At 38.8% G+C, this 22,006-nt stretch overlaps 1 protein-coding gene across 1 annotated transcript in view; it reads right to left on the minus strand.

Annotated features, from left to right (window-relative positions):
* LOC126155928 (phenoloxidase 1-like) overlaps window positions 1-22,006 on the minus strand; it is a 171,414-nt gene that overhangs the window by 78,724 nt on the left and 70,684 nt on the right. Inside the window, exons 5-6 of the mRNA XM_049916266.1 lie at window positions 1,605-1,755; window positions 1,412-1,513 (exon numbers count right to left, since the gene is read on the minus strand). Of these exons, the coding sequence (XP_049772223.1) occupies window positions 1,412-1,513; window positions 1,605-1,755 (253 nt within the window). The remainder of the gene's footprint in view (window positions 1-1,411; window positions 1,514-1,604; window positions 1,756-22,006) is intronic.

A 22,006-nucleotide genomic window follows, 5' to 3' on the forward strand; every position in this document is an offset into this window, starting at 1 on the left:
TTATTCAGTTTTTCCTCCTGTCAGGTTAACTTCCTGTCCGGTTACTAATGAATACAACTTTTCGACTTTAATGCCAAGCCCAGACCAAATCACCAAGAGAAGTAATTGCCTTTTCCGTAATGATCCTCTAGCAAAAGTTCCAGTTGTCACTTAATAAAAACCACTGATAATAGACAAATTTACAATCTGTGAAAGCACGTAACCGACTTTTCAGACTGTCTTTTGACTGACGATCAACAAAATAATTTGGCGACTTTCATTCACTGCAACTAACTTGCCGGTTGACGCCACTTCCTACTATTTGCTGATATGCAACACCCCTCTGACTTGGTGTACTCCTTTATAGTACCTGACGAATAGTTACGTAACCAGCTTTCTACTTGCGTGTATCTGAACCCACAACCTCTTGATAAATTTGTGCTTTAAAGGTAAGTAACTATTTTGCTATGCTTACAGGAGTACACTTTAGGGTCACTTAAAATACGCTTGCACAAGAAAGAACAGACAATGACTTAGCAAAGAGTAATTGTTACATAAAGCATTATTAGAAAATATATGGAACGTATACAACAGCACCTTGCATAACATATAATAACAAGACATAGAAAAATAGTTAACTCTCAATAAAACATCGTTGAGAATTTTGTCGGAAGCTGCTACATTATCCCACGCAATATGGAAGTGATGAAGTTTTGGCAGTAACATTCCAAGAATCCGCGACATAATCCAACTCTTTTTCATAACTTCACCTACTGTCGCTAAATTTTTCGCGTATTTTTGAATTGCATACAGATCTGCAAAACTTCACCGATAAAGAAAAGGGTAAGTTGGTATTCATACCACGAATCCCAATTATTTCAACTACCGGTAACTTATAATACAGCTTTGAAAGACTCCAGTAAAATTGGTGTACATCATGACTCGCAATAAGGCACAACAGCAGGATATATTGCAATACGACAGAATGAATTTAAAAGAAGCGTATTTCTCGCACAGACAAATATACGTAGCGTGTTCGTGTTTGTATAACCACAAAACGTATTCGTCTTTGCAACCGAAGTATAGTTTATACGAATATAGATCATTTTGAGGGTTTCGTGGGCATTTGTTGACGTATTACCTATTGACATTTGTCTCGGGGCCTTCCGCGTTTATTGATTTTTCTGACTTGGGCCAAGCTAGCTATTCGTGCTGGCGAAACTTCAGAAAAATCATTAAACAGACGTGTCTAGATACCGAGACAAAAATTGCCAATACTTCTATAAGTTGGATGCTATACAAACGCAATCAATCATTAACTTCACATATTCTCCCATTTTAGAAAGCAAAAAGAAGAGAAGACAAACGAAGCAGGTCTTTTTCAGCTGACCCAGTCAATTGTTACAAGTTACACATGAAAGATGTTACTCACGTTTACAGCTGCCCGCTGATGAATAGCTTCATAGATTCTTTCTTGATATCGTTGCAAGTCTTGAATGTCAATCATGAGTCCATCCGTTTCTCGATTGATATCCTGATGTTTTACAGATCTTCCATAAGCAATTATGATTCTAATCACATTCAAGTTAATAATATGCAAGCTGTATATGAAATAAATTTCTTACTTGAAGTTTAGCATTTTTCAGACGTGAAGGCCAGACTCTACTCGCAAGTATGTTATCAAGTTTAGGAAAATAAGCTTCTTCAATAGGTTTATCCCAGTGAAGTAGTCTTTCTACTCTTCCCATGTTGTTGCTCAGTCGTTCAAAATCATATCTGCAAAGTAAAAATATCAGCGAAATACGTCTTCAGTCATAACAAATTAGATATAAGTTACTTCAAGTTGAGTTATAACCTACTGTACCACTACCTCCTTAAAGCAGTTAATTATATTATGTGAGTAAAAGATTGTTATTTTTACTATCCACATCTATCTCTACACACTGACGGATTAGGCTTCAGCTTAGGGTACCAATATTTGGAAGGAGCCAAATGTATAGTGACAATGCAGAATGTTTCAACATATTGAGTTTTTTCGTCTATTCACTTTTTTGCAATTTTGATTCCTCACCAATGCATTACCCTTGCCGCAATGTATGTTGCAGCCATTTGCAGCCCTCTTGGCTGTGATGCTTCCTATTCAAATATTCCAGGGTTCCTGTGCGGGCTATCCCTATGACGATTAATAAATTTTGTTCCGCTCTCCAATAAAAACAATACATTTAAGATAACTCCATCTTTAAAACATAAGGAAGGGAAAACACATTTTCTGGATCCACCATTCCCTCTCCCTTCACCTTGTAACTACCCTGCCATGTATTCTTCTTCTGTCGACAAATGTGAAATTTATGCAGTCGAGGCAGTTATTTCTCTGCAAAGTAACATCCGAACATTTTCATTAACAATTTAGAAGTAATATTAACAATTTTTTGCGTTGTAAGGCACGTAACAAAATAAGTTCAAGAGCATGCTGGTACATAAAGCAGAAGAGCGTAAACAGAACTTATGAGATTTAAAAATTCAGCTGTTGTACTGAGGCTAAATAACATCTTACACAACAAAGCACAAATTCATAACACAATGCAGTCTAATTTTTATTATTTGTAATCTAAGTTGGCTCTTTGTAGTATTTTTACGGAATTTGATGTGAGTGAAAAATTGAAAGTATCAATGTTTATTCAATGTTGTTATATATACATACATTATTAATTTTTAAAGGTTGTTAGTTCTTGTTACAGCAATGTCTTGTGTTTACTTTAAGTGGTGTTGTTCGTGCCGTGTGGTTTTAAGGTATTCTTCCAGCATCGTAGTACTTTCGTGGTGCTTCAAATAAATGTTTCGTTTTAAAACTGCATTTCATATTTTATGAAAATGGTTGCAGACTTGCGCGGTTACTGAAGTTTTCATGAAGTGTGACAGTTGAACCCGATAGCTCGACGTTATCGACATACAAAAGGTGACACAGTTGTCGACGAAAACGACAATTTGTAAAACTCACTGGCGAACAAAATTGGGGAACCTGGTGAATCACAGTGAGATCTCTTTTAAAGGGCGACGAAATCTGACGTTGTAAATGGTAAGCTGATCAAGGCAAAAGAAAGTGAGCAAAATTACTAAACAGATCTTGCGAAATGGACCACGGCAAGGATACGGCTAATTCTACTTTACTTTGTGTTGGAGAATGCAAGACTGCGGGACAGATTTGGGATAAGCTGCATTAGATACAAATTCCATGAAATTGTGTGGGAAGCAGCTGGTGGTATATATGGCCATCTAGCCAAAATTGATGGAAGTACGAGCTCAACTTTCTTTGTTAGCCAAGTCGACCGACTAGGTAGAACTTTGTGTACAGTTTTTGAAAACTTTCCCCAATGACTTCGATTACATCTATGTTACATGGCAAGATATACCTGCTGTAGAGAAAACGTGGAGTAAGATACAAAAACGGTGTTTAAATTATGAGCCGGGAATAACAGATCATTGATGAAGTGTTGGTATAGTAAAGGTGTCGAAAATGAAGAACAACAAACAGTGACAAAGGCGCAATCTAATTTAATCTGAAGAATATATATCAAAAACACCTCATTATAAAAAGAATAAAGAAAGAATGCTTTTCGTGTGGCAAAGAAGGTCACTTAAGAAAAAGTATGAAACAGGTCATTTGTTTTAAATGCAAGTAAAAGGGATGTCGATTAAATGAGTGTACTGGCTTAGACAAAAAGAAAAAGACTGCCATCTTGCCAACTAGTGCACATCAGTGAGAAGTTCAAGAAACTGTAGCCACACAGACACTTCAAAAATTAAGGAGATGTTTTAATGATGAGACGCAACAATTTTTCTGTGAATGTACACAAACTGGGCTGTGATGAGTGGTACATTGACGATGGTGCGACACATCACATAGCAAATCAGCGTGCTGGTACACTTTATATGAAACATTCGAAACTCAAAGGAAGATGGATAGTGCCAAAAATGGTGTACAAACTAAATCATATGGTATAGGTCGAACTGATATACAAATAATCATTGGACAGAAACAGACAGAGCAATATTTTGATGACATTTGAGTTTGCGCAGATGTATTGGGAAGCTTACATTCTGCTAAGAAAGTTGCCCAAAAAGTAATAAATCAAATAAAAGAAAAAATGGCAAAATTTTAATTTTTTAAACAATACTCAGATGCATATGCTACATCCAAGGACGAAAATGACCGTTATCATTTGGCTGTGAAGCCTGTTCGTGAAAAAAAAAGTCTTGTGTTATTCCTGAAACTGATGACATCTTACAGAGATGAAACGATAAAATGTGCCATAAAAATAGGCACTATGTGCACCAGCTTTTGAAGGATCATAGTTAGAGACAACGTTTGGTAGTTGCCTCTGTGAGGGGTGCATGTATGATAGACATCATAAGCTAGCGTTTGGCGACAGACTATAAACCTGCAGAATCAGTTTATCTAGATATTTTGGACTAATGGAATAAATAACTTGCAGGATCATCGATACTTTGCTGATTTTAAGGATAATTTTTCCAGTTCCAGAATAATGTAGCTTTTGCAACACAAAGATGAAATTAAACAAAAGCTACCACCGTTCATTACTATGATAAAAACTGAAGATGGTGTTACTGTGGAAGAATTATGTGCAGACTATTTTAAGGAATTCTATAAAAAGATGTACATAAGTTTGCTGATTCAACTGGACTAAAACATTCTATTACTGCACCACATACTCCTCAACAGCAGAGTGATAAAATAGATTTCATGTTCTTGGCTCTTCTCTGTTGAATACCTACTAAAAGCGTTTTGGGATGAGGCAATTTTGGCTGCGACATACACTTTGAGTCTAACAGGCCCCACGAAAATTAAAGGTAAAACTCCAGTTGAGAAAGTTTTGAAGAAATAAAGTGGTTTTAATAATTTAGCGATATTTGGAACACAGTGCTACACTTCGATTCCTACGCAGTAGAAGTTTGATGCTAAATCTTCAAAAAGATATCTGGATGATTATGAGCACTGTTGATACAGCAGTTCTTTTCCTGAAAAAATCTGTGTGTGTGTGTTTGTGTGGGCGCGCGCGCGTTCGCAGAGATGTAAAGTTCAACAGAAACAATTACAGCAACCACTTACTCAAGAAACTAAAATGGGTTGTTGATGTGGGATGTAGATGAAAAGAAAGCGGTTACAGAAAGTGAACGTGAAATGTTGTTGAAGAGGATAGCCAACGGGATTGTATGGACCAAGATGTAGCTACAAGTGTTGAACAGATTGTCAGCCACTTGTATGACACTGAGGAACAAGTAGAGAATAGCTTGGAAACAAGAAATGAAGATAGAGGAAGCCACAACTTACCTGAATGGCGAAATTTGAAGAAACAGTCCCCTCACTATGGAGATTCAGCGCAGCATCCAAGGTGCTTCTTTGTAAGAAACCAAAGAATTATAAAGAAGCAGTGTAGTCAGAAAATTCTGAAGAGTGGAAGAAAGCGCTGGAGGAAGAAATGAATGCTCCTGAAGACAATTAAAATGTGGAAACTATTTTACAAAACTAAAACAAATAAAATGACGGAAAATCGATGTGTTGTTGCTAGAAAACTAAATGCAAATAATGAAGTGATTCGACATAAGACTCGATTTGTGACAAAAGGATATACTCAAGATTTTGGAATATATTGTGTTGACACATTTAGCCCTGTAGCACGATCTGAGACGATTAGAGCCTTGCTCAATGTTGCAATTCAACATGATTGGTATATAAGTCAATTTGGTGTGAGGACAGCATTTCTCAATTGTATTTTGAAGGAAGAAATCTACATGTATCAACCAAAGGGCTTTGCTGATGGCACAGAACCTACACATAAGTTGCTGAAGAGTCTGTATGCTTTAAAGCAAGCCTCAAAATGCTGGTATGAATGTCTTGTTAAATTTCTTACTGAATGTAAATCATGGGAGAGCTATTCAGATCCATGTATATTCTATGGTGAAAACATGGTACTGCAGCTTTAAGCTGATGATGGATTGGGTATGGGCTCTATTGATGCAACAACTAAATTTATTTAACAATTGGGTAAACGTTTCCACAGTAGAAAAGGACGATTACTTTCTGGGCTTACAAGTCAACAAATTCGATAATTTTTCCCACATAAATCACTATGAATATGTGAAGAGAAATATGGTATGATGGATGCAAAACAGTTATCTTTACCATTTAAACACGGATGGATACTGAAGGACATGAAGTTTGAGAAGAATGAATACTGTAATACTGAATCTTATAGTGAGGCTGATCATGGCTGGGACAGAGGCACAAGACCAACAAGCGGCATTTCACTCAAGTTTCTTAAAGACACGGTTATGTGGGAAAGTAAATTACAGTTCTCTCTTCAATGGAGGCAGTATGTGCTGCAAGTGGAGCTTTCAGATCACATATGTGGTTCCAAAGTTACAGATGATCAAGGAACTTGCTGATATTGTGTCTACTTCATCGTATATATAAAACTTTGCGGGATTCAGTATTGTTATACATACGCATTGATCACCTTTGGGGGTTGACAGTTGTCGTTATAGAAACTTCTTGAATTCGCTTCAGAGTGGTGTTCCTTGTGCTTTGATGGTTTTGACGTATTCTACCAATACAGCCGTACTATTGTGGTGTTTTAAATAAAAGTTTCATTTTAAAAAGGCATTTGATGTTTTCTCATCAAAAATTATCAGGAACAATAAGAAAGTATGGGAAAGTATCAACAACAATAAGAAAGTGCTGCCAACTGGATTTTATCATACATGAGTTAACATCATTCATGTTGGTTCTTGTGACATTGTAAGATGGCAGGGTAATATTTACCACCTAACATGTTAGGTCCATTCTATTAGTTAACCCAATCGTTTGATTTGTCACAAGTCACACTTTGAACTCAGTTAGGTAATTTGTTTAGTACGAGGTGCAATAAGAACAGACATGGCTTGCATAAAAAAGGTACTAACAATTCCTGCCTCATTAGCAAGCAGATAAATACGTAGTATTTTGGTAGTAAAGTGGAACTGAAGTGACAACGCAGAAGTGTGACAGGGAAATCCATTTAGCGGACTATAAGAGAGCAACCCTCGCTGCAGGAAGGCCAACTAGTGGACACAAAATGCAGCGTCACGTGTCTTCACTAAACAATGAAATTCATGACACAGCTGTGGACAGTGCGTGTGCTTCACATGCTAAGCCCCTAGCCTCATTGTGCTTTTAACGCAAGAAGGGAATCGCGATCGCTGGTTGGACAGGAAGAAACCAGCATACACAGAAGTTTGTTTTGGATATTCTTATTGGTCGAGTAAGCGACGATGCATTGTGTAAGAAGCACGCCCATTGGCCGGGACCAGTCGTGGAAAGAACCGGAGCTGCTGTACGGTGGGGAATTTAGCGACAATGTAGACAATTACGTAGGGATAATTGAGGCCACTGTCTCTGTCTGGAGATGGTGTGCTTTGCACGGAGCACTTAATGCTCTGTGGTGATACTGAGAGAGATATTTTTCAGTGAACACTTTGTTGATTCGAGTGCTGGATTTCTCGTTTGTTCATACCGGTGGACACGAGAAGAGCTGTTACAGTCAACATCTTTCTGAGAATTTTTGAGGGCAACATCGTGCACGTCATTCAGCCTTGACGAGTGTACAAAGCCATTTGTCTTAGCTTCGGAAGTTTTAGACTGTTAAATTCAGTCAGACTCCAGCATAGTTTTTCTGTCAGATCGACAGGTACGAGAGGCGACACACGCAACAGCCGACTGCCGCTGAGGTTATCACTGCATTCTGCAAAAGGTAAATGACCCATTGCTCAGCCGTTAAATGATGTCAACAGCATGCTTTGACAGCAGGTCTGCAATAGATTGGGGTAATTATTCGCATCCCCTCGTGTCCATGCCAGTCAGATAATTCATGTGTGATCTTTTAAATTTGAGGAAGTGATCTGTCAGACACAAATTATTGCCCAGCTACAGTAGTTTACTTTATATTGCCAGAGTATACAGTTTTGGTTTTGATAGCAGCACCTTTTGAAGTACTTTTAGTAGATTTTCGGCATTAAGTTGCTAGTGACCCTAATCAATATTTTCCTCGTGTTAATTTTTCTGCGGGATCTTCCTAGTTTATATAGGATTTTCCTAAGATTACTGTTTCCACATCTTGAACTCAAATGTGTATGGTAATTCTTGTAATAAATTCTTTCGTGCAAGTAGTAGACTGTTGTTTTTCCCAAAGTAGAGTTCCCCCCCTTTACTCACTGACATATTTTAGGTGCACCGACGGCAGCTATTCTTCGGATGTCTAACAGCGTGTCTGGGACCTATACATCTGGCAGGGCCTGGGTTCGCCGGCTTAAGATTTAATTTTCGTTCTCAGAGCATTCCTTAAGCGCTAAGTGGTGGAGTAGATCACACCAAACCAGCATCGGCTTGTTACAACTTTATCAGGAAAACAGTATAGTTTGTATGAGATTCGTATAAATTATTTTTCTGTCTAGATTGAAAGTACACCTTTTTAGTTGCAAGTGAATAGCGGTGTCGGGCGAAATAGTTTTGAGATTTCACAGCAAATAGCTCTGAATACACTTGCTACCAATAAATATCCATTATATGTTGCGTCTTTCCACAAACTGATAATGGACTTATATGTCAATCTGATGACTGTGCACGATGTAAGCTCACTTTGCGAAGATTATACCAATATTTTCTTGGGGAAAGAGGAGGGGCAGATGGCCTCCACTGCCCCTTGCCGACGTGTAAACTGTAGTGTCAAAATCTTGTGGATGTAATCCACTTGCTACCTCTAAAAGCGTCCTCATTCATAAGAGACTAAAAGCTTAGGGGGAATTCACCTGGAGGAGAATGAGAGCAACATTCGAATATGATCCAGTCAAAATCAGTTTTACAAATGTTGTACATGTGTGTAAATGAAATTATGTAAGAATATGACTTTGTACTTTCACGCAGTACAGCTGAGGACCAGTCAACATTATCATTATTACTTCTTCGCATCTCATATTTTTAAAAGTTTGTTAATATTCTGTTGTTCTGCGTTTTGCAATTAAATGAAGCAAATTATTACAGGACCATTAATAACATATTGTAAATTGGGGTTACATTGCTGCTATGGGAGTTACTTTGCTCCAGAAATGAAAAAAGTTTCAACGCCCACTGGATGGGAAGTCTTTAACTAAGATTAAAAGCTTTCTGCTTTAAAACATAGATGGCATCACAGTCTGCCTTTTGTGCTTAGTTGTTGAGTGGAAGCCATTGAGTTGAAGTGTTATTTATTAAACTGAAATTTGCCTTTGAAAAGTTGTCTCTACAGAACCGTATTTTATTACTGAAAGGGTAAGTATACGACCATTTGATGTAGAGTTTAATTCTGAATCAAAATTTGCATTTCCTGATAAAGCGGTTGTGTTGGTTTTCCTCTAATTCAAAAATAAATAAGTAAGTTTACACTTTCAACAATTGTGAGCCTACTTTGCACCACTCATAAAATGGAGCAAAAACGAAGATCAGGAGAATGCTTTTGCATCATATATAGAAATGATGAGCGATTATGGCTTTCCCTTAAATGCTGCTGATCTGTGTTATGTAGTAAAATGTCATCTGGATAGAACGGGGTCTAATGTCAAAGCATTTTCCAACAATATATCAGGGAAAGATTGGACAACAGGTTTCCTTCAACGACATCCTCAACTGACTGAAAGATTTACACCAACATCAAATGCAGTAGGGCAGCTATTGATGAAACCGTGTTGCGTAAATACATTGAAAATCTGTCCAGTGTAACTAGAGATGCAACACCATCACATATCTGGAATCTAGATGAGACAAATCTCGCAGACGATCCAGGTAAAAGCAGAGTTATCTGTCGCTGAGGTGCAAAATACCCAGAAAGAATGTGTAACTTTTCTAAATCTAAAAATGGTTCAAATGGTTCTGAGCACTATGGGACTTAACATCTATGGTCATCAGTCCCCTAGAACTTAGAACTACTTAAACCTAACTAACCTAAGGACAGCACACAACACCCAGCCATCACGAGGCAGAGAAAATCCCTGACCCCGCCGGGAATCGAACCCGGGAACCCGGGCGTGGGAAGCGAGAACGCTACCGCACGACCACGAGATGCGGGCTTTTCTAAATCTAGTTGCTACATTCTGATGTGTGGCAGGCAGCATGGGAACGTTTACCATCCTATGTCATCTACAAGTCTGGGCAGCTGTGGGACACATGAATGGAGAGAGGTCCAAAAGGATGCAGGTATAACATTCTACTTCAGGATAGTTTGTGCAGTGACCTACAGTGACTGGAATAAGACCATACTGCTTCCCAAACTGAAGAAACTGGAAGGAAAAAAGGTTGTCATTGCTGAAAATCTCTCTACATATTGGGACGTCCAGTTTTTTCTGACATGTAAAGAAAATGACATTCATTTCATGTGTCGACTCATCTCACTCAACCTTTAGATGTTGCCTTTTTTCATCCCATGAAAGCTGCATGGCAGCAGGTACCGTATGAATGAGTGGATGCAATCCCTTGAAGAAATGATGTGTGCTGTTCTTTCTAAACACCAGTTTCCTGATCTGCTGAAAAGGGCTCTTGATGTGATGCAGCCAAACGTAAAAAGTAACCTTGAAAGTGGCTTTAGGAGGTGTGGGACAGTTCCTTGTAATGTTGACCCATTGCTTGAGCGCATCAGACACAGAAAGGTGCAACAAGATGATCTGAATAATTCATTTCTGCTCATTCTTCAAAGGAACAAAACTCTCAACATTCCAGGGGATAAAGATCACATGGAAAGAAGAAAGATTCCAGTCTCACCTGAAAAAATTGTCTATCATGCAACTAAAACCAGTAGTAGAATGGTGGAGAATGTGGGTGGTGCAGCATAAACCGCTTCACAGACACCTAGAGGCCAACCAGGAAAACGTAAAAGAAAGCAAATTTGGCATTCTGACATAAATGAAGATCACTATACACAAGACTCTTCTGACAAAGAATCCTGGGGGTCTTACAGGAAGAGATGTCTTCTGGAAGTAGAGCACAAAAAAGAAGAGGAAAACTTACAGAACTCTCAAGGACCACAAATGAAACCGGTAAACAGAGAAGTCGGTGCCTTTTTTGATCTTTCATTATGAGTATCATCTGTATCCAGGTGTTATTCAAAACTTTAATCAGACTGGGGCAACAAAAAGTGCTATGACTAAGTCAAAAAATCATGGAAATGGCCATCAAAACCAGATGAACTCTTTTATGAATGGAAAGATATTGTAGGGGGCATAGATCCACCACACATGGTGAATAGAAGGTGTTTTTTTTTCCATATTCCTGAACTGAGTGGTGTTGAGTGACATGGCTGAATTCTAGGTTATGGTTATGGTATCTAGAGTATATAAACATGTTGTAATTTTGGTGAATGTGGTATATCCAAGAAAATCTAATATTTACTTCTTTATAAGAATAATTTTGCAATTTTGAAAAATAAATACTGTATTTTTATGTGTGGACTTTTTTCTGTTTAATAAATGTTAAAATTGAACTTTACTATGTGTCTAACGTTGCTCCACACAATTTTTCGATTAGAATTAAAACTTATTTTGAAAATGGAGAAATGTAACCCGCCCATGTGGGAAACTTTGCCTCTCTTTTGAAAATTGTGTAACTCATTATAAAATGAAAATCCAAAGACATCTTCACTCAGACATTATTCCTTTGTGCTTTAGTTAACTGCTTGGAAATTATCAAACTTGTTTCTTAGCTTTAACTTAGGTATTTTCAAGCATCGGTACAAAGTGTCTAAATATTGGACCAAAGTAGCCCCGCTATACAGTAACATAACTGTCGTGTTTGCTTCTGAATATCGTACACATTATTCTAACTTCGAGTATTTTTTGTTGGGGCGTAACTGTTTCTTTTTTTTTCGGAGGGAGGGGGATGAGGGAGTGCCAAATATATTACACGCTTAGGGCAACAAAAAACCTGAATATAGCTTTGATTCCACAATTATAAATGTAACTTTCTTAGGACATCACAGTCTGCAGCCTCTACAGAGTGGTGAGTAGGGCGTGGATTTTGGCATACGTTTATTTATCTCATATGTGTTAGTGGCACAACGTTAATGTTATCTTAAAGAAGCAACACTGTTTTTCTTTGATTAGTGTTGTCTTTCATTCTTTACATGCTTTGGCTTTTTCTGTTTATTCTGTGTGTGTATCGTTGTCTGCCATTATTCGTAAGCTGTCACACATTACATTACAATAAACTCTGTACAGGAAAGTTTATTTCCGTGCTTCACTTACTGCGCCCGATCGTATGTTATGGGCCCAGGTGCATAAGTTTGTTTTTCAGTATAGTGACAGAGCTTTGTTTGGTTGTGTCCTGCACAACAGTAAAATTTGACGTTACCGGCGTAGTGTTGACGTGGGGCAATGGATCAACCTACGCATCTGTTTCCGTGTTTAAAGTTTTCTGGAAGGGGACAACTGGGCGACATAGAAATTCCAAATGGAAGTGTTATTCAGAGGAAAAGGCCTTTTAAATATTGTCACGACATCTTTATTAAGCCACCACAAGATAAAGAGGCTGAGGTAAAAACATGGCTGGAAAAGGACGCAAAAAAGTTATTGTGACGTGGACGGTAGTAGCACCACTCACTCATCTAATTTCGCGTATGACGTCAGCCGGCATGTGGACGAAACTGAAGACCGTCTACGAAAAACAGTCCCCATTGAGTATTCAACACTTCTGAAAAATTTTTCTCGTTCCAGTTTCGTGATGACTCGGTGCTTACAGTTATGTTGAAAAAAGATGAAATCAACACGAAATTGAAGCAAGTAGGTGAATCACTTATATATCAAATGATAATAACAAATGCGTTAATGTCATTGTGAGAGCGATATAAACTTTTCCGTTCAGCAGGGAGTCTGTACCCTTTGAGAAGCAAATGCTTACTGAGACAACTTCAATACTGCTCATTGAGGAAGAGAGAAATAATCAGTCCAATCAGCCGGAGGTAGCTTTGGCCAGTGTAAGCAGGCAGCAAAAATTTACCTGTTATGCTTGTGGTAAGAAGGGCCATGATGCAAAGGATTGTAAAAGTAAAGCGAAGAGAGAAACGATAAGGTGCAATTATTGTAAGAAAAGAGGTCATCTGAAGTTAGATGATAGGCTGTTGAAATCGAAGGAAGGCAGACAGGCTCAGAATGTAAATGTCTTTATGTGATAAATCAAGGAGTTGACCTAGAAGATTATTGGATCATGGATACAGGTGCTAGCGAGCACATGTGCAATAAGAGAGAAATGTTTACGAAACTGGACAGTGTGAAAAGCTCAATGAAAGTTACTGTGTGAGATGGTAAACTTCTTGATGTGATTGGACTTGGAACTGGGGAACTGTGTGCATGAAACTGAGGTAAATTTATCAAAATAGTACTTAGTGAGTGCTTTTTGTGCCTGAACTGAAATTCAGTCTGTTTTCTGTAGGAACTGTGTTAGACAGAGGCTTGTGTTTAGTATCAAACATGGAACAACGTGAAGTTCGTGCATTATCCAAACGTATCAACAAATTGTATCGCCTGCTGTTTTCACTAAACGAAACACAATCAGAACTGTCTCTGGTTACTTTGATATGTGCGGGTAAAACACACACTATCATTGACAGTAATGACACTAGTGAGCTTTCAACAGTCCATATTGATTGTGGCCTCGTCAGTTTATCTAAAATGTGTTCAAAACTTGAGTGTCGGGCATAAAAAAATGTGCCAGCAGAGCATCACACATGTGAAAGAGTTTTTGTCATGTAATGAAGTAAGCTTCCTTGACGGCTTTGTCACTTGTGAAAAATGTTAGGTAGGTAAATAACATCTCTTGTCTTTTCCTGTTAGTTGGTCAAGAGCTAATGCCCCATTTGAACTGGTTCATGCAGATTTCTGTGGACACATGGAGATGTATTCATCTGGAGGAGCAAGGTATTTTTTGCTTTTGAAGGATGACTACTCTTATTATCGCAAAGTATTCTTTGTGAAACAGAAGAATGAAGTTAAAGGCTTCATTAGGAATTTTAGTGCAAAAACTGAGAGAGAATCTGGTCTGAAAATTAACGTTCTAAGGAGGGATAATGGACGCGTTTATGAATACTGACTTAGGTGCATTTTTTAGTGAGAATTGCATAACCCATCAAAGACACGTTGTGTACATACCGCAGAAAAATGGAAGAGCTGAAAGTAAGTGTACAGCTTGCTTGAAGCTGTTCGTTCAGTGGTTTCAGGAATGCTCAAACATTTCCGGGTTGCAGCATTTAACACTGCAGCTTATGCACTAAATGGAACTGGTCTAAGTCCTGTAAAAGGTGCAGCTCCTTTTGAAGCTTTTTATGACAGAGAATTACGTTTAGCAGATTTGAAAATATTTGTAACTCATATGATGTTCCTTGTACCCAAAGAAAAGAGACTGACACTAGATGCCAAAAACAAGCCAGATTTGACGCCGTAGGCTTCCCGGCGTAATAATCTTGGCTGGCGGACGAAAAATACTTTTGATATGATATCTTTTTTGGAATTCCTCCTGTTTTCGAGAAAATTCTCCCAGCAAAAGACAGAAAAGCCACCGATTTGCAGGTTTCTTCTGGTGGTTCAGGCGAAGGTCCAAACTGGAAGGCACGACGGATCTGTTTATCTGTATAGCCATCCTGCTTGAGATGGTCCACTTCTTGTGTCAAACTTTCTCCATCTGAAATGGCATAAGCTCTTCTCGCCAACGTCCAAAGGACCCCCGTACGTTGGAACGATGGATGACAGCTACAAGCATGCAGCTAACGGTCCGTGTGCGTAGGCTTTCGATAAACACTGTGACCCAGTGTCCCATCATCCTTCCTGTACACCAGAACATCCAGAAACGGAAGCTTTCCATCACTTTCCACCTCCATGGTAAACTTGATGCTAGGATGCAGGGAATTAAAATGATCTAGGAGGCGGTCAAGAGATTCTCTCTCATGAGGCCACACCATAAACTTATCGTCGACGTACCTTCAGAAACAGGTTGGTTTTAAAGACGCCGTCTTCAGCGCCATCTCATCAAAATCCTCCATAAAAAGATTGGCGACTATAGGAAACAATGGGCTCCCCATAGGCACTCCGTCAGTCTGTTCAAAATATTTGTCATCGAATAAAAAGTACGTCGACGTCAGCACGTGGCGACAAAGCCTGGTTGTTTCCTCATCCAGTTTCTCACCAATTAATTGCAAGGATTCTTCCGGAGGAACCCGGTGATGTCATGTCGATTTTTACCTGGGTTCCTCTGCCCTGCCATTCTGAAGACTTCATCAGAAACCAATTACATCAGAGCATTCTAAAACAAACATGGCTGCCATTTTCTGCGCCACATAAAGGAAGGTATCGCAACCTACTGGTGAAATGACCCCTGTAGCTTCAAAGATGTGCTAGATGAACATTTTATCAACTCATCCTAACGCTGTAGCGAGGGTTCAAGATTACATTTATATAAGCTACCATGTTTATTGAAAATAATATTCATAAAGATAACTGAACCATCACCTTCATTGCAAATGACTGTCTCTCCTCCATTGCATACCCTCCATTGCAAATCTAGTGGCCAATAGTATCAGAGCAGATAGGTACCTGCCGAGCATCAGCTTGCCTAAATCAGTGGTACAAAGATACCGCAACTTGGTGAACTTTCAGACTACAGAGAATGTGAGGATCATAATTTCATCACCTTAGACAAGAAGTTTTTGAGCAGATTTGCTACCATGTTGGCACTCATTACACACTTGTCTTGGTCGCCAAAACTTTTCCTGTATTTTTGGCGACCAAGACAACTGTATAATCATTAGATCATAATTTCAGACAATGATTTAAGTGCCTCCATCACCTTTGTTTGATAATTCTGTCAATGTTGTGGCTTGTTGGAATGTTAATTAGCATTTACTTTCATTAACATCTCGGCAGTAAAATTAATAAGAAACTTTTATTTTTTATCTTATTTACATAGGGGCGAGTTAGGGAAAACCAGGTCCCTCCAAATGCCCGTGACAAGTACTGGCATTGGCCTGGTAATACTCGGAACTACTAGAAGCCGCCATTCAGAGAATTGCAGATAGTCATCAACAAACGGATGCCTGTCCATTTTCCTTCTAGAATATTTTAATGTTTTGCTGAAACTTTCTCTGTTGTTGGCTATTCTTGGAGCAGCGTTCTGAAGAGAAACATTACCCAATATGAAATAGGTAGTAAATAATTCGATTAAGCATGGTTGCCTGTGTATTTCAGTGTTTGTATGACAAACATAAAGCGAATGCTAACTTGCCAGTGCCATGTTTCGTTCAGTTTTGCACTGTGGGGCAAAACTAGGCACGCTATTGGGCCCAGAACCAAGCCAACTTGGTTTTCCCCTCACTTTAAACAAAAAAGAAAACCACCCAGGAAAGCACCAAAAGAGGAAGTATCATAAGCTGAGACATTTCAAGATGATGGTCCTCAAGTCAGTGTGCACTAGGACAAATATTGTCGATCTTTTACAATCGAAGAATTTCCAGAACTACAAGATGAATTGGTAGCTGCTCTTGCGACTTTGGAAAAAGACATTGGACGAATTGGTTGCAGTTGCTGGAATTTCTGGTATGCCATTGTCATTGTCTGTGTCACCAAAACTTCTAAGGCCTTCGTCAGAAGATTTTCTTGGTAGAAAGTCCAAAGAAAATCACTAATAGGAAAAGAGCAAAACAGTAATACTGGTCTTCTCTTCAAGTAAAAGTCAACTGGAAGCTGAAGAAAAAAGCCGACAAAGAGAGAGAAGAAGAGAAAATCATAAAACGAAAACTTTTTCAGACGGAGAACGAAAAGGGCCAAGCCATAAAGAAGATGAAGAAGCAGCAAACGACAATTGTAAAGTAAGGTTCTTCGATTTCATCAGGCGAACAAGGAGCAGATGAAGTATATATACTTTGCAATAGGCTATTTTCAGACTCGTTGTCGAAGGAGTGATGGATCCAGTGTCTATCTTGTCATCGCTGTGCTCTTGAAAATTGTTCCATTGTTGAGGAAGAAGACAACTACTTCGTCTGCGATCTCTGTTCTTAATAACGTGCGTTCTTGTTTTTTATTAGGGCAAGTTATTGAGAACTTTGCGTTTATTAGTGTAATATTTTTAAAATATAAAGTTCTTAGTGGGAATGCCAATTTTGGTACTTAAAAGAGATTTATAATAACCCTTGGTAGTATTTATAAATATTTCTGTACCTCTTCATTTTTTTCAGTAGAATAATTTTTTTTCTTGTTTTGAGGTTTTTTCTATTCATTTTGGTTGGTGCCTAGTTTTACCCCACTGGTGGTGCAAAATCGAATATTTGGCATCTAATGAGGTTATTATTTTTATACTGTTTTATTTAAGCTCATGTTGTCGAATACAAAAGAGATCTCAGTACTATTAATTTGAAAACTTATTACTCACTGAAAATAATTCATATGAATTAAAAGTTAAGGTACCCACTTTTAACCTACTGTCCCCTATTTGTTGACTCTGCTTCTTCCTTGAGCAAGCGTTGTTAATCAAAGCATTCTGACCACAGATCAGGTTAATGTGGAGTAGTAGTATGTCTGTAGCAACGAGTCAGTTTCATATGCTACAAGCAGTTATTACGAGGAAGGCTGGGGAAGGCTGAAGAAAGCGGAAGTAAAGGTGATTGCAACCCGGCCTGTTGCCAGGGGCAGAGTGTTTGTTGTAGGACGTTTATAACCATAGCATAGCAGGAACAGGGAGTGTCAGCTGCCCAGATAGAACTCATATTACTGTCATCTGTAACTTGTGCCTTGACAATGCATATGTTATAGTACTGAATCTGACTTAGTGCCGCAACTGAAACGATGTCCTTTAACCAAAAAATTATTTCGACTCGAAGGAAAAGTTTTTAGGTCATGTAGTGATTGATGCATAATTCATATATAGGCTATATTGAATATCGGACTCGCGGAAGAATCTCGAAGATAAGAACAGTAGGTAAAAGCAAGAACTTTCATGCAATCAGCTAAACAGCTCATACACCGATGTACCAACAAGATCAACAGAATTAAAACAAAACTCAGGATCTGCCACGTGACGAAAGAGAAAGGCATCAGAGAGGCAGTTCTGACAATTCACTTGATAATGGGGGCTTTAAGCCCAGGGTTGTGCTGCGGGGTTAGTAAGAAGGATCCCCACCAAGCGCGTAAACACAGGAGAGGCGCAAAAGCTGCCCAGCAAAAAAATCCAAAAAAGAAAGACAGTTTAAGAAGTAAGCGGCAGAAGTGGATCTACGCGAGTCTCTCCTACCCCCTTGTGTTCCTTCCTTCTGGCTAAGAGAACATGCATTTCTGTCGCCATTTTATTATCACAATGTCATTTCGCCCAAGTAGCGTCAAAACGACCAATACCTAACAGAAGCGTATCGTTAACACCGCTTATCTGGGGACAGTACACCTGGTTCATACAGATGCCGTATACACAGTTCTCATTTTCAGCACTGGAGTACTGCTATTTCTCTAAGATATTACGGGATCTCAAAGGTTGACAGGCGTGAGCCGAAGTATTATGCCATTTGACCAAAGGGTTCCGACTTTTGTCTATCTCTGCCGGCTGAGGATTCGAGCGGGAGCAATCAGAAAACGTGCTGCTGCGTAAATAGGACAGAACCCAAGACTAAGACTTCTGTGGCTTATTATTAATGTTACCTGAGTTAGTTGTTGTGAATATAGAAAGCTATATTCTGTTCATCTAAGTTGAGCTCTCATGTAAATAAACATATTCTCTGCCACCGGTCATCTGTTGCCCTCTTCAAACACCTGGTGTTGTAAGATCACTCTAATGAGGACTTACTCAAGTATTGGGTACTTTGTTGCTGTCTCAGCTCCAATGAAACTCTCGACGCTCGCTAGAGCATGGTGTGCGAATGCGCCACTGCCGGCGCGGGCGCACATGAGCATCCGCACTGCTTGCCCGCAGACGCTGTCAGCCAGAAGTTCCACCTCCACCTCTCTGCTAACCCTAAATGAAATGATCGTATGGCATTGTTGGCCGGGAGGCCCCATACTGAGGAGTTCTGCTAACACTACCCGGTTTTACAGATGTGAGCATTACATGACGGGCCTGTTCACTTCGTGTCGTTAGTGTTGTCAGTGTCGAAGTCTCTTTCATTGTAGCGTATCTACAAGAAGAGAACCACGTCTTCCACAATGACGGCGCAATGAAAGTGAGCTATCACACAGTTCTTAAAATAGCCAAACCAGTGCGTTCAGTCAGCGATGCATAATTTGTTAAAGAGTGTTTTGTTGCTGTCTCAACAATCTTGTGTCCAACGACTCTTCCGCTTTTGGAAGGAGAGGTTTCAGACGCACCAAAGAAAGGCAACTGAAAGATGAGACTGAACATTTGTTCTTTTTCTTTGGTTTTGGATGAAAGCATGAATGTAACGGATGTTGCTCAGATTGCTGTATTTCTGAGAGGCTCGGTTCAGCATGATGGAGGAACTCATGGATTAAGTGCCAATGAACGATACAAATCCGGGCGAGGACATATTTACTTGCTTAGGAAACATTATTGACAAAATTATCTTCGTTGGGAAAAACTTTCGTTGATTGCAACAGATGAAGCTACTGCAATGACTGGGGAAGAGTCTGGTGGTACTGCTTTGATAAGGAACACAATAAAATAGAACTTACCGTTTCAAAGTAAGATTACATGCACTACTTTAACAGACATTTAACAAAAAAATTGTATTGTTTGCTTATTACTTTATGTCTGTGTTGTTATTTGTGACAAGGAAATTTGGTATTTTAGTCTCTTTTTCTTGATATCTATATTAATCTGGTGATGCAGTTGTCCACTGCAATGGACGCTATTAATGACGCTTTTCTGACTTTTTAATGTCCTGAAGCTGCAAACACACACAGTGCACAACACTAGTATGGCGTATCCACTGGAGTGGAGTACGTGCATTTACAGTATCAGAACTGATTTAAAACGTCAAAGAAACGATATTAACAGCTGTCCATTGCAGTGGGAAAGTGCACCACAGGGATAAAAAAAATTATGTAGCCTATGTCTGTCTAAATGTCCATTAGAGCATGGTGTTAAAATTTGAAGTAAATGGTTTAAGAGCTTTTTTCCCATTTATATTTTACTTATTTATGTGTGTGTTATATTTGTTCTAAAAAGTATATAGCCTCGGTCCATCTGAATGTTCCTTAGGGTATCGCATAAAAATTGGATGTAAATCGGTCAAGAACCTATCGAAATTTTTGGTAATAATGACAAACAACAACCCATTATATAAGGTGATTTAGCTACCCCTACCCTTGGGTTTTACACAACCCTCAACGCCTTCAAATACCACACGTAATATTTTCATATTCTCTCACTTGCTACATCTAAATAATTAGTCCTACAGGAATTATGGACAGGATCTTTTTGTAAGTAATTTAATGCCAATATATCTTGTACTGGGATTAGTTTTTCCAAGAGGCCGTAATTTTCTAAATGTTCAATAAAAACATATGATGTGACCTCAGTTAAGCTTTTCTTGAATAATATGGCATGCAACAAAAACGAATCCTAGTACAAAATTTCCCACAAGAAAGCTCCTGTTTATTTTCTTCTGAAGGACGAATAGCCTGCACGTAGCAAGCGAGACAATATGAAAACCTCGCGTGTGGATTTTGAAGGCATTCTGGGTTGCATAAAACCCATCGTAGGGGGCAGCTAAATCACCCTGTATAGTAGTATAGATATCGTAGTCATTATTGAAAATGAATAAGAGAAAGTCAAGTGCAAAAATATTGCTTACAGAACTCTGGGAGTATTTTATCATCGATTAGCAGAAGATTTCATGCGTCTAAACACGTGTGTAGCTAGATGCAAGCGAAAGGATGAAGTTAATGAGGCCATGCAAGAATATTCTCTGAACATTTCCTTCCAGGTGACTTCAATATGAGGTTTAAGAAATGAAATATAAGGTCTGCCAGTCAGGGAAGTGCTTAAACCCGACGCTGCTCCGACGCATAAAATACCTAACAGGCACTGCTACAATCTCCAGACGGCTACATCGTTTTCTAGTCCTACACAAGATCAAGTAAGAATTAATTTGTTACTAATACTAGTTTACTGGGAGCGAGATAGTATGTATTATATGTAATTCGCAAACAATTTGATCACTCAAATTATGGCCTGTTTCCTTCTCTGTTAAAATACTACTTCCGTAAAGAAAGAGTATATGTTTACAATAATTTATTTTTTCTTGTAGGTCACAAATGAAAGAGATCATTGCTATTACACCAGATCCGTATGAAAGAGTGCTGTGACTATGTGACATTCGATTTCTTTGAAATCTAGACCATATCCACGGAGCCGATCGCCGACTTAGAGATATTAAAAAAGACAATAATTAAGGATCCGAAAGGCGAATTGTCTTTACTAAGAGCAAGCAATTCTATCTTAAAAAAGAAACTACGCTTCTGAAGAAAATACAATGAAGCACCATTGAGAAGCAAAAGAAGTGATAAATCTGATTAAAACGAAAGTGGTTATGATTAAACCATTTAAAGCGATGACTGTTCTTAGTTTCGGCGAAATGAACACTGATGGACGAATTTGTTCCGATTCAGTCCGTACAAAAATGTTCAAATAGTGACGGTTCGAAGCTTGGTTTTGACACGGAAACAGTTTGTGTATTATGATTTTGGCGTCACAAAGACAAATGAGTTGCTGCAGTCAGTAATAAAAGACCATTAAGAAGCTGGATTGGGCGTTGTTCCCATTACTTGCGACATGGGAGCCAAGAGTCTGAGGGTACGGAAACAACTAAACGTAGCAATAGACAAAATATACCACATATCCTGTGGGCAGTGAACAGAAGATAAGGGTGCCTCACTTGTTGAAGCTGCTCCGCAACTTTTTTCTCGGTGAAGAATTTCGCTGCCTAATGGAACAGTTATTAATAAACATCTAATACTGGACCAT

This window comes from Schistocerca cancellata, chromosome 2 (genome assembly GCF_023864275.1).
Source record: "Schistocerca cancellata isolate TAMUIC-IGC-003103 chromosome 2, iqSchCanc2.1, whole genome shotgun sequence".
NCBI lineage: Eukaryota > Metazoa > Arthropoda > Insecta > Orthoptera > Acrididae > Schistocerca > Schistocerca cancellata.